Source organism: Oreochromis aureus, linkage group 5 (assembly GCF_013358895.1).
Source record: "Oreochromis aureus strain Israel breed Guangdong linkage group 5, ZZ_aureus, whole genome shotgun sequence".
NCBI lineage: Eukaryota > Metazoa > Chordata > Actinopteri > Cichliformes > Cichlidae > Oreochromis > Oreochromis aureus.
The window spans coordinates 32215244-32228928 of record NC_052946.1 but is presented as its reverse complement, the minus strand read 5'-3'; the positions used below and the strand labels follow the sequence as shown (position 1 = coordinate 32228928).

The 13685-nt window shown below is 39.7% G+C and overlaps 1 protein-coding gene across 1 annotated transcript; it reads left to right on the top strand.

Moving 5' to 3' along the window:
• Nucleotides 1-908: 908 nt before the first annotated feature.
• On the top strand, nucleotides 909-12742 carry pacsin1b (protein kinase C and casein kinase substrate in neurons 1b). Its single transcript, XM_031739896.2, has 9 exons — nucleotides 909-968; nucleotides 5032-5188; nucleotides 6083-6318; nucleotides 6414-6569; nucleotides 8230-8405; nucleotides 8491-8611; nucleotides 8832-8950; nucleotides 9049-9245; nucleotides 9404-12742. Exons 1-9 carry the CDS (start codon nucleotides 909-911, stop codon nucleotides 9511-9513), a joined length of 1332 nt encoding a protein of 443 aa, XP_031595756.1. The 3' UTR covers nucleotides 9514-12742.
• The last annotated feature ends 943 nt before the right edge of the window (nucleotides 12743-13685 follow it).

The window sequence follows — 13685 nt, the reverse complement described above, 5'->3', positions numbered from 1 at the left end:
CAAAGATACAGCCTCTCTTGCAGCAAGTAGCACCAGGCTGCCCACTTGCATACTGTAAATGAGAAGTTTTGAAAGAAGAATAATGTTAAAGCAAGCATGATGTAATTGGCAGTTCTTTGAGCAAGCATTTCAGAGATACGGATTGCCTTATTAAAAAGCAAAAAATAAAATAAAAATGCACTATTATAATTTGTGTATACAGTAAAATAATTAATTTATCTTTTTTCTTTTCTGCCCAAAATATTATATTGGAACACATTTGGATATTTAATGTGTATTATTAGAAATAAACCACAACAAAATTCACTAGGGATGGATAGCTATATTCTAAGTACACCACACCTCTAACACTCTCGCCTAAACTGTTGCAACTGGAGTGCTTAATTTTGGGGTGAATATTTTAAATAACAGTATAACTAACCACATCTAGTTCTTTATCGGTATTTTCAATAATTGTCAGCTATTTTAAGAAACCTTACTTTTATGCAACCTTAGTTTTTATTCTATTAGTCGAATAAGCTAATAGGATATGGTTTAAGTTAATAAGTACACGGTCCCAAATATAACTATAACTATAAACTCACCGACATTACCTTCTTATTTCTAGCAGGTTATCATATTGTTACCAAGGTATTATGCTACTATTACTAATTGGTTTTGCCAATTAGTAATTTGCCATGCACCTAATCTTGCTTTAAACAGTGTTTTTTAGTGAATCTCACTGCAGATGCTGGATTTGTTCTAATCTGATTTATAAATTCTAAGAGAGTTTTGACCTGAGTTTTTATGTGTCTCACACATCAGAGGGTTTTACATTCCTCTGCGCTTGTCTTGTCTTACAGTGCATAAGGAGAGTTATTTTGCTGCAGACTACCACAGCCTAAAGCCACCCTGCCAAATCTGGGACCATGTCTGGAGCCTACGACGAGTCCGCCAGTCTGGAGGAGACCACAGACAGTTTCTGGGAGGTGAGACAGCTAGGAGCAATATTTGACAGATTAAACCTAACCGGGAAGTGACACGACCTAGTAATGAACTCTCAGTAAACCTACTTTATCTGAGAGAAAGATACAGGGGCTCATTTGTCAGCCGTGTGGAGATTTGCACGTAAATCAGGCAAGTACTCGCCAGTGCGCATAGCAACAGATTTATCGACAGGGCTGGATCACTGAGCTGCGTGTGCCTCAAACTCAGATCAGAAAATGACGCACACATTTCCTCAGCATGACAAATTTCTCTATGCTGGTGCCATTATTTCTGATTGAGTCGATTGAATCTTGTATTATGGCACAGTTAAAATGAAAGGAAAAACAGAAATATTTCATTGTTGGCCCAACCTGTGCTCTCAAAGTGTAAGAATTAAGAACTCCTCACCAGTAGTGTGTTTGTTTGTTTTTGTTCTGTGTATCTTTGTGGACAAGTCACATTAAACAGCTGTGCCTCAGGAGGTAGACCAAGTCCGCCATTAATCAGGTGTTTCAAACCCAACTCCTCCACTGTGCACGCAGGAGTCCTCTTGAACCACTTCGAGTGGTCAATTAGACTTGAAAAGTGGTGCATAAATGCCAGCCCATTTACCCGTTTGATTGCCAAACTGTGATCCTGATGAGACATCGAGCTGAAATGTGTCACCATATATTAAAATGCTCATCAGAAAATGAAGGAAAAGAAATACAGATAAAATCAGCACAAGAACTAAAATAAAATGCTTAGCGTGTAAACCAAATGTGTCTTTAGCTGCCTTTTTAAAAAATCCATAGAAACAGCAAAACCTCCGGGGTACAGGCAGAGCCTGCCGCAGACCTCAAAGGTCTGATCAGCCCAGGCACTTAGGGCATGAGGGGACAGTTTGTTTAGATGTGGTTATCTTTGTTAAATGGAAAATAAATGGACCTGTTAAACTTTAAACTTTGCGTTTCATATGAAACACAGCAAGAGCATGTACACACACTAATGAGTGAGTACCCACCTACACTGACTCTTTGGACTAATAAACACAAATTAAAGGTAAACACAGTTCACTTTACCATAAAATGTTGCAAGCAAGAGCAATGAAGGGGTTAGATGAGGGGTGAAAAGATAAAAGCTCTCTGGCACTGTACATTAATGTTGGACAACCTGTCAATGCAAGTGGAATTTGACCAGCATATTTATAAAGAAGCTGATGAGGGGAGAGAAAAAGGTGAGCCAGTGGGTGTGGGATATCAGATGACTGGGAAAGATGGGACAAACTGGGGTTAATGCAGGGCAGAATCGGAAATAACAGGAGGGTTACACTGGGTTCAGAAAACACTTTTTTTTTGGGGGCTTTTTCTAAACGGTAGCATTTCAAGCTGTGATTGGCTCATCTTCCATGTCTCTCAGCCAAGTCAGAGTAAGATTTTATTTTCTCTGAATTTGGCACCAGTATAGACAAAGGCAGTCCAAACGATGGATTAATAGAGATGGGATGAGGATGAGTTATCTGTGGGACAATTCACCTTATTCCAGATCGTGCCAGTGAAAAAGGTACTGTGTTTATTGATCCCAACAGGTTGATAGTTTATCACTGTAGATCAGTCTTACTTTATTTGATTAAGCTGTTGTTTTCTGTATATGAAAAATAGGAAATTTCCAGCACAACTTCTTATAGTCTATTTGTTGCTTATTTCATCTGTCTTGAAACACACAAATTTTCAGTGTACCATCTGCTAAGTTGAAGGATAGCACCATTTTGTTAAAACTGAAATGCTGGAAGTAGGCGATTTTCTGCATAGAATGGCGTAAATATTAATGGTTTACCAAGGATTAAATTTCCGCATGTCTGTTGTTTCAATTGCAGTTTGTTGTTCTGGGTTTTTTTCCCACAAGATTACATCAGCTGCAGCCTTTCCTGAGCAAAAACAGCCCTGAGTAATTTGAGAAACAAGTGCCAAGAAGCTCATTTATTATATATGAGAGGTGGTGACTCAGGTAAGGTGGTGAGGTAGCAGTTCGCTGTTGAAATTATTCACCTCATCAGTACAGACTGTTCTGTTGCTTTACGTTCAGATGCAGGAGTTTTATTTGATGAATGTACTCAGGAGGTGCTTTAGACAGAAGAGAGGTATTGTCACTTCATACATTCGGGTTTTAGAATCGATCTCCTCTCAGACTTGGTTCAGTTTTATCCTCATCATGTCTCTTCAGCCTATGTTTGGGAGTCAGGTGGAGGAGCAGAGCTATTTGCTTCCAGCACAAAGTCACTTTATCACAGTCAGCCACTGCATTACTGCTGTGGAGCTGCTGCAGTGCTGCCCACTGATCGCTGACTCGGCTCACTGCTGCTCCAGCAGAGGCCTGGTGTGGAATCCAATCATTTGCTCCCCCCCAGCTGCTTTCATTTAGTTCAGATTTGAGGCTTGTTGGGTGTTACTTTCATGGTGTATTAAGTGTAAACATCTACTACCTATTCAGCAAAGATGCAGTCCTGCTAAAAGTGTAAAATGAAGCCAGTAAACTGGGGGTTCAGCCTTTGTGTAGCTCCCTCTCTCTCTCTCTCAGGGGTCTGTCTCTCGGCAGAGCTCTCTGTGAGGTTGCTGCTCCTGCATCCATGGAGAGTTGTAAATTATATGACATTAATCAGTCCCCTGCTTTCATTGCATAACTTTGCGCAGCAGCAGCAGCCATTTCCCGCTGATCCTTCCTGCTTCACCGACAGGCTTTTGGTTTTTTTTTTAAAGGTGCCTCAAATTACAGTAGAAGTACACAGGTTGTTTAAATCCATTATCACTGTAATACCAATCCTTTATATAGCTTTAGCTAGAACTAGAAAAGACCCATATTTTAGGAGATAGTCTGAGACACATTTTTTTTCTTGTTTTGTAATATATATATTTTTAAGCATTTATTCAAATGTGTACAGTTGAGGTGACAGAGAATAACCGTGTGACATTGGTCCACAGTTCGCCGACAGTTTTAGTGACATTGCATAAATAGCGAAACATGTTTTTTTTCCAAACAAAGTGGGTATCTGAAAACTATCTGAAATCATATCAGTGCTAAAAATCAGTATGGGTCCTAATAACTCAGTGATACTCTCCTACGGGAATTCTGATGTCCTGATTTGAACATTTTAGGACACAGTTAAAGGGGACCTATTGTGCAAATTTCAAACACAAGTTTTTATTCTTGGATTCTACCAGAGTGACTTTGCATGAAATGCAGTTTAGAATAATCTTTATTTATGATGTACTTGGCCTTTGTCCAGCCCTTCAGTTCACCTTGTGACTGAAACAAGCTATTTTAGCTCCCCTCCCTTTAAGTCAACTTTTGTCCGATTGGCTGGGACAGATGTGTGGGGTTGCTATGCTCAAGGCCACTGAACCGTGCTTGTTCAGCTGTGTTTGTCGTCATCCACTACAGGCTAACTTCAGATAGTCTAATCAGTGAACCAAATCAGTAAACTAAAGAGTACTGAAGTGGACAAACAAGTTTGACTGAGGATATTTTAAAGACAGCAAACAGTTTGTGTCGCTTGCTATGCGGTTAACTGACAATTCGGAAGGTTTGTGTAAAAAGGATTATTGGACTAACAGTGTATTTATTGTGATACTTAAAATATGTCTGCAGCCTTTTTGACTAGCAGTTTTTCATAGAAAGCTGTTGGTCTGAACTGATTATAAATTAACTACATCTCACAGCTTAAAGCCTCAGGTGATGAATTTTCTTCCAAGAACCTCAATAAGGCAGAACACTAATATTTTAAGAACATTATCATTAGTGATCCCCACAGCAGATGGCTGTCCCTCCCCAAGCCCACTTCTGCTGGAGGTTTCTTCCTGTTAAAAAAAGAGTTTTTTTCTTCCCACTGCCACCAAGTACTTGCTCAGAGGGGGTCATCTGATTGTTGGGGTGTACTCTCTGTTACAACAAAATTAAATGCCATCAGGCAACTGTTGTGATTTGGTTGTATATAAATACATCTGGGTTGTGTGATATTTGTAAGTAATAATGGGTTTGTCTGATGTGTAACCTGAATGTCACTGTGATGTTCATTTGTTTTTATATAAGGTTGGGAACTACAAACGCACGGTAAAGCGGATTGATGATGGTCATCGGCTCTGCAATGATCTGATGAATTGCATCCAAGAGCGTGCCAAAATTGAGAAATCCTACGCACAGCAACTGACCGAGTGGTCCAAGAGATGGAGGCAGCTGGTAGACAAAGGTGAGGCATCATTTTACCCAATTCCAAAAAACATGGGATACTTTGTAAAAATAAAAACAGAATGCAGAGATTTGCAACTCTGATGAACCCATATTTTATTTAAGACAGAGCACAGAAAACATATCAAGTGTTTAAACTGATAAAATGTACATTTTGATGATATCTGTTTTTATGTAATATGTTATGTACTTTAGATGAGAGATATTTAAAGTCTTTACAATTTTATGTTGAGGACCCTTATTCATAATTTTTGAACGTAGTTTTTGCAAACTGATGAACCGCTGCCAATATTTAATTCTATGAAACTCTGGCTCGCTGAAGTGTTTTTAATACACAGAAATAAAACCCATTTATACTCATGTTACTGATCTGCTGTTAGTTAACTCCAACTGTTTTTAGTACCAGATACTTTTCCAGCCTGTTGTTGCTCCCATTCCAATTTTGCTAAGAGGAATTGTTGCCAACAAATTCAAAATCAGCTATTATTATTCATGAAATAATGAAATGTCTCAGTTTAAGCTTTTGATATTTTTTGTTCTCTTGTGAATAAAGTATGGGCTTATGAGATTTTAAAATCATTGTCATTGCATTATGTTTTAATTGACAATTTACACAGGGTCCCAACTTTTTCAGAATTGGGTTTGTATTTCATATTAACATGGAGATACATTAGTAGTGTTTATTTACAAATTGCCTTCAAAGTGCAATAAACAGAAATATATCTTTTGCATTTAAAATGGCAACAGTTTTCCTCAATACCCATTTATAGATTTTAGGGAATAGCCACAGTCCTTCCTCTAGGCTTCTGTTCTCAGTGTTGTCTTTCACCTCCCAGATCTGACTCCTTGTCAAGTAAAGTTTTAGTACTTTACTCACACATCATTCTTCCACTAGGGCCTCAGTACGGCACAGTAGAACGAGCTTGGATGGCGATGATGACAGAGGCTGAGAACGTGAGCGAGCTCCATCAGGACATTAAGAACTACCTGATCAATGAGGACTTTGAGAAAGTGAAGAACTGGCAGAAAGACTCGTACCACAAACAAATGATGGGTGGATTCAAGGAAACCAAAGAGGCAGAGGAAGGCTTTAAGAAGGCTCAGAAACCATGGGCCAAAAAACTGAAAGAGGTAAGTGAGTGTGGACTTCACGAGGACTCGTTTTAAATCTTCAAAGTCTGATTACATACTGCTTTCTTCTGTTTATGTTGAATTTCCTTCTTCAGCTCGAGGCTGCCAAGAAAACATACCACATGGCCTGCAAAGAGGAGAAGCTGGCTACCACCAGAGAGGCCAACATCAAGGGAGAGTCATCTGTGGCAGCTGATCAACAGAAGAAACTCCATGAGAAAGTGGACAAATGTAAACAGGACTCACAGAAGGTGAGAACATCACCTGCCGCTGCTCCAGCATCATTATGCAAAAGATAGTTTCTGCAATAAAGCCAAAGGCAAATAAGGCTATTTTAAGGCTGTCTGCTTGGAGCCAGTGCAGCATTGTTAATATGTGACAGTATGCCACTCCTTCAGTCAGTAACTCTCATTCACTGCTCTTGAAATGGACTCTAGTCTCATTTTACTGCCTCAGTGCTGGAACATTTGATACTGTTCTCTCAAGATTAGTCTGTTTCACATTGACTCCATAAATGAAACATATATGAACACGTGGAATACGTGTATTATTAAAACAATGGTCACCCCAAGCCATTTGGATTTTATTACAGACTTAAATATAAATAATTGTAATCGTTTTTTAAAAGCAGCTCAGTCACATTATCTGTTTGGTTTTTTTTAATTGAGCTTAAAGCAGGAGTAAAGCCGACATTAGTTAGAGACTGTTTTTCCACCGGAAGTGGAAGAACTTTTGAAGCAGAACCATTTCAGTTAAACAGAATTAAGCTGACATTGTACCACTAATCTAGAAACAGTGTTATTAATTTCGACTAACAAATAGACTAGTGCCAGTGCTCAAATATGGCTGGACCTAAAGTTTGAAACACTGATATAACAGCCTCTAGGAGGTGCTACATCAAAACATTCACAGATGCAGCCTTCTTCTCGTGGTACTAACCACTACTTCCATTCATATAATGGTTCAGGTACCGTGATAAAGCAACCAATTGTGTGTGTGTTGATTGTAGGGGAGGGATGTCAATAGGGATATGATTTATTTTTAATTGTTTTTGGACATCAGTAGAGTAGTATGCCACAGACATATAAGCCAAAACTAATCTAAACTACAATAAGCAGGATGCTTTCTTGGTTCTTTTTGGTTATTTGTCCATGACAAGAAACAATTTCTGATCAGTCAAACTTTATTTGTAACCTTGCCTGAATGTGCTGAATGTGCTTTAGAAATGACTGAGGACAGGAAAATATAATAAAACAAGCCGATAATATACACAGATAAGCAATTTAACCTAAGTTAAAAAACCAAAACACTGCAGAGAGTGTGATACGATATGATAAAATTAATAACAATTAGAAAGCAGGCAAGTTGAAACCACAGGCTGGCTGGAGCCTTTCTGTGCTTGTGTGGGATCTCTTTAGGTTCTCCAGCTGTCTCCTACAGTCCTAAAACATGCCTGTTGGATAAGTGGATGGATGGATGGATGGATGGATGGATGGATGGATGGATGGATGGATGGATGGATGGATGGATGGATGGATGGATGGATGGACAGTCACTAATTGCTAAGTAAAAATAAAAAGTAAAAATTAAGAGGCATAAATACTTGAATCAAGAAATAAGAATAAAAGTACAAATTAGATCAAATAAAAACAGTACATGAAATAAAGTGATGTCTGTAAAGTATACCAAGTCAAAAGCCACACTGACGAGGTAAGTTTAAACATTTTAACTCTTCCAGCTGCTCTCAGGTCATCCGGCAGTCTGATGCCATGGTTCAGCAGTGCCAAGGGTACTTTGCAACGATTAGCAGATTAATGCCAGAGGTTTTTACATGGAAGCATGAGATCGTGAAGAGCTTTGCTTCTGGAATGATTCTTTAATCATGTAATGTCTGTGTGTGTTGCAACACAGACTAAGGAGAAGTATGAGAAGGCTCTGGATGAACTGAGTAAATGCACCCCTTCATACATGGAGAACATGGAGCAGGTGTTTGACCAGTGCCAGCAGTTTGAAGAGAAGAGGCTGAGTTTCCTCAGGGAGGTGATGCTGGATGTCAAACGCCACCTCAACCTCACAGAGAACCAAAGGTCTGACATGATTGAAAGTGTTACGATAACAAGACAGCAATCATGTAAACATTACCCATTCACCAAATCCCCACTTTCTGTTCAGTTATGCTACAGTGTACAGAGAGCTTGAACGCACCATCACATCAGCCAGCCCACAAGAAGATCTGAAGTGGTTCAGCAACACTCACGGTCCCGGCATGCACATGAACTGGCCACAGTTTGAGGTAATTAAATACTAGAACAGGCTGCACGTGTGCGGATGAACCATTACAGAGAAATAATGATTTATAAAGCAGTATGTGGATGAAGCAGGGTGTTAAATATTTATATGGTTGTGGTGTACATTAAAAAGGGATAATTGTACACATATTAGACATATTAGAAATGACATATTAGAAAAAACAATACCCTTTTTTCATCTTTTTCTCTTTTGTTTTTTTGCAGGAATACAACCCAGACCTTGTCCATAACATCTCTAAGAAAGAAAAGTCAAAGAAAGGAAATGATGTAGTCATGCTGACTCATGTTACAACAGCAGGAGACCACGCTGTAGACCGAGGAAGGTAACAGCTTACCAGTTATCAGTGCTTTTAATGCATGTCCTAATCCACATCATCCTCTGAGTGCCTTTTGTATTGTTTGTGAAACAATTTTCTTTCAGTGTAAGCAGCTACGATAAAAACCAGGCGTACACGGCCTCCACAGAGTGGTCAGATGAGGACCAGATGGCCCCGAACTCAGGGAACGACACCAACGGAGGGATGAACCCCTTCGACGAAGATGTGGGCACAGGTGTGAGAGTGAGAGCGCTGTATGACTATGATGGCCAAGAGCAGGACGAGCTCAGCTTCAGAGTTGGTGAGTGAGACAAATGGTTAATGTTATGAAAACCACTGGAAAAGCTTTTGAGGGTCCTGCGTGACGCTGCAAGTTTTTATTTTATCTGAGATCAGCAGTGTTTTTGTAATTTTATCGCACATTGGCGTTGTTTCTCAGACTCTCTTCCTCTGTTATAGGTGATGAGCTGACGAAACTGGAGGATGAGGACGATCAGGGCTGGTGTAAAGGTCGCCTGGACAACGGCAAGCTCGGTCTTTACCCAGCCAATTATGTGGAGACAATTTAAAAGTTCCAGCTGAGGACGTTTCCTCATCAAACCCAGACTGAAACGTCCGGTCATAACTGCACATTGCCAGAGACCTGAAATCAAATCAAAGCCTTCTCTTCCTGTCAGGCACAGTGAGCTGTCTTCATCTCTGCACTCATGGTGGAGAAGACTGACAGCTCAATCTGTTCAGGATCACTTCACCTCCAGATACTGCAACTGAAGCAAAATATTATTATGTCTTTCGTGTGTAGCTGTGTTTAACACCGGTTGTGACGCTAACACGCCATACAAGATGTTCTCTCATTGTATTATTGATGTGGTAACGTCAGCTGTGCCTGGATAGCGAGAATGAGCTATGCATTGTGCATTTCATGTATATATTTTTTTAACAGTCGGGATGCTTGTACAGTTTTTTTCCTCACTGAGTACAGTGTTTTCTTTCTCAGTATTTACACATTTAGCCTTTGAGGAATAATTTGACATTTTGGAAATTGCGCATGTTCGCTTTCGTCCTGACTGACAAGATGAGAAGATTTATGCCGCTTGAATGTGAGTCTGAAAACAGCTCATTGTTCAAACTCAAAAAAGATAGGTATATCTTTTGGCTAAAATCTCAGCAAATTAGATATATAGTTATGTTACAGTCACACTAGGGAAAGCAGTGGTTTAAACCTCCCAAAAAGTTTTGCGACTGCAGTGAACTTGTGATCTTGTCGCCTTTGAAGTGGTTGTTTTAAAGACCAGATTCAGATTGATTGCAACATTGTTGCAGTGTGGCTGAATTTATTAATTAGATGATAGTTATTTGTAAAAATTCACCAAACTTTCTCAGAGTGACTGCAGTCAGTCCGAGTCTGACTGTGAAGTCAGGTTGCGTCCACCATTCAACCTGTGCAGTCTACATGCAATCGAAAGTGGCCAGCTACTGGAGTTGGCGGCGTTGCATACAACCAGTTGGTCAGTGTACTTTCAATTGGTTTCTGACACCTAAAAAATGAAATGCAACCACCAGGCAACCACTGCTTTTTCCTAGTGAAAAGGAGGTTGCTGTCCTGTTTTTACTCTAGTGTGACTGAACCATTGGCAACTGTCAGCAATTGCAACCACTCTGTCAACCTTCGCCCCTTTACCCCTCAAATACTCTCTTCTCTGGTGGAAGTTAGTTCTTCCAAATTGCATCTTTTTAAGTTGGAACAACATGAAGGCTACAAACACAAAGTGTTCATCTCAGCTTAGTGCTTTTTAACAACATACTAATGGCTGTTTCAGTGGTTACTGCTCTCCTGGAATTAACACTAGCTACCTTGGTTAGCAGGTTAACCTGTTGCTAAGCTATAACAACCTGAGACAAACTGGAATCCAGTCTTCTTCGACAGGCTGTTAGTGCACTTAACCACATAGCGAGCCATGTTCAACAGATAATTTCATTAAATGCTCCAAACGGCACCAAGAGATGCCACCTAATAAACAACTGGATAGTATGAATTTAAGCCCTAATATGATTTAAAGGGTTGAGCAATATAAAAGCAGTAGCTTCATATTTCACCCGTGAAAGTTTACAATGGTTTAACACACAACTAACACATGCAATACGTCCAGTTTCTCAAACCACAGACAAAAAAGTAAAAGCTACTTTCGGCTGGCCTGCCACAAGGGGTCGCCACAACAGGTTGCTCTGTAAGTATGATTTAGCAGATTTTACGCAACCTCAAAGAGGATTTGTTTCTCTGGCTGGAATCGAACCAGCTGCAATAGCACAAGAGGTTATTTAGAGGTTTTGAGTTAATGTAGAATACAAACACGAGCGATGTGTCAATCTTCTCATCTTACTGTTTGCAAGAAAGCGAGAAGCATATTTTTCCCAGAATGCTGAACTGATTCTTTAATGCCTTGACTTGTTTTCGTGCTCCAGTCTGCAGCATGTCTCTGAATTAGCATTTTGAAACCAGATAAAAGACTGCTCCCCATCAGTACAAAAACACACACGCACACCACAGCCACTCTAAGCCGAGATTGTCTTTGAAATGGAAATATGTACTCTACCAGACACTGCGAGGATTGTTTACATTAACCTCCGCTGTCCCGCCCTTCTACAGCAGTGTGCCTGTTTAAGACTTTTACCTTCCACCAAGTTTCTCCTAATCTACGTGTGTTAATAACGTCGACAGCATGAGCTAAAACCTGTCTGGAGATATAAAGCTGCAGCTGTTTTGTGCGGAGATTCGAGTGAATGTGAGTGTTTTGGCATTATCAGCTCCGTGATTAGGTGCATGCTGATGCTCTCACACACTGTTTGCTCATCTGGTCTGAACTGAACCAGTGCATGGCCTTGATGAGTTTCCTCCAAATTATCAACTGAATTTTGATTAAATTAATACTCCTAGACTGTCGGCATGATTAGGACCTCTGCAGACTGTATTCAGTTTTGTGTCTTTCTGTTTAAATATTTTGGATTCAGAGTGTGTGTGTGGCCCTGCGGTACGTGGTTTCGATTGCTTTACTACTGGTGAAGACTGCTCTCTTGTCAGTGAGGAAGGCAGGTGTTCTCTTACTGATGCAGCTAGAGAAAGCTCCAATGTGAAAAGCAGAAAGAGGATCCGTCTCTGAAATATTGATGAGACAGTCGCCTTTTCTGCTGCATGAACTAAATTCATTTCTACGGGATCCAGTAGGGAAATGTCTCTTGTTGTCGTATTAATGCCTCTGTGTGCTATTTTTTAAGCGTTGCCTCTGTTAACACTGGATTCAGAGTGTAATATGTACTGCCTTACCAAAATCTACCACCTTGCCACTCCAAAGACTCTCAGTCGCCACCTTCAATGAAGTGAAAGAGAGCTCATCACCAGAGAATCTGACTCCAGCTTATGAAGATCACTTTACACCAACATGACACACAGACGCTCTTTGACTGATTGAAGATTATATAAATTTAAACACTACAGCATCTTTACTGTCTCAATGTATCTTTATATTTGAAGCTGAATGGGACTATTTACAAGTTTTATGTAAAAGGGGGAAAAAGCTACAGCTGCAGCATCCACTGTGAAACTCCTGAAGGACGGGAAAGCATATTTTAAAACGCTCAAGCACCTCCAACTCCTCTTTTGTCTGTTTAGTGCTCATGCTGCGAATTAGAGGGCTTTCTTGATTTTTTTTTTTCTTTTAGCATAGTGCTGTAATTTTCAAACTGTAGTGCCTGTTCAAGCAAAAATAAAAGATGTCATCGGAAAACTGAGGCACACACAAAGAGTCTGAGTCAAAGATTAATCACAAAGGTTAGATTCATCGCCGGACCAAAACAAGTGATGCTGCACATAAATATAGATATTATGGTGCAATTTGATATGAATGAGAAAGCAGGAATACCCTGCAGCAAAAGGTCCAGCATTTAAATGACGTGGCGTTATAGCGAGGTATAAAGGTTAAATTGTCCAGTGTGCAGAAAAATGGCCTCTGTTAGCATAAAGAGGTTGATTACTGTGAATGTGGAAATTAAAGTTGAGCCACTTTGAGTAAAAATTATATGTTGGTGTTAAAGCGTCATGTTTTTATACTCTATCTGGCTGTCAGATGAATTAAGGAGAGTACAAAATTGCAGGTTGGCTTCACACCAATTATTTGCTTTGGGAATGCTGACAGTTAAATCTGCACAAACCATTTATGATCAGTCATCACAAATACTTTATTTTCGTGGCACGCAGTGTACCTGGGTATTGTTGCCGACCACGTCAATCCCTTTGTGACCACAGTGTGGTCAGCTGTGATGAACAAAGTGGGATTCTTAGTTTTCTGCTTTTGCATTGTTGACACACGGTAAAAAAAAAAAAATTAAAAAAATTCCAAACTCACAGGGGAAAAAAATCAAAATATCTTAAATAAGAGGGGCTCGTTTATAAACAGCAGCTAGCAAATCTGCAGCCTGCCACAAGAGGGCAGCATAACCCAAGACTCACTAAAGCTGTTCCAACAAATTAAAGTAAGTAAAACAGCACTTCTACACCAAGTGATTCATGATATAGAGGAAAGTAGTTGTTTGTCGCTTGTTTATTCTGCAATAAATTATACAGGACTTTCTAGTCTTACTGACAACTCAAAGCACATTATGCTGCAAGCCATATTTGACCTTTTCATATATATATTCATGCAGCACTTTTGTCTGTGTTGTTAAACCCTTCATCCACCTTGCATTA

Coding starts and splice junctions, on each gene's coding strand:
- pacsin1b (XM_031739896.2), top strand. CDS start 909: ATGTCTGGAGCCTACGACGAGTCCGCCAGTCTGGAGGAGACCACAGAC. Junction 5,189..6,082: donor GAGGCAGCTGGTAGACAAAG/GTGAGGCATCAT, acceptor TTCTTCCACTAG/GGCCTCAGTACGGCACAGTA. Junction 6,319..6,413: donor GGGCCAAAAAACTGAAAGAG/GTAAGTGAGTGT, acceptor TTCCTTCTTCAG/CTCGAGGCTGCCAAGAAAAC.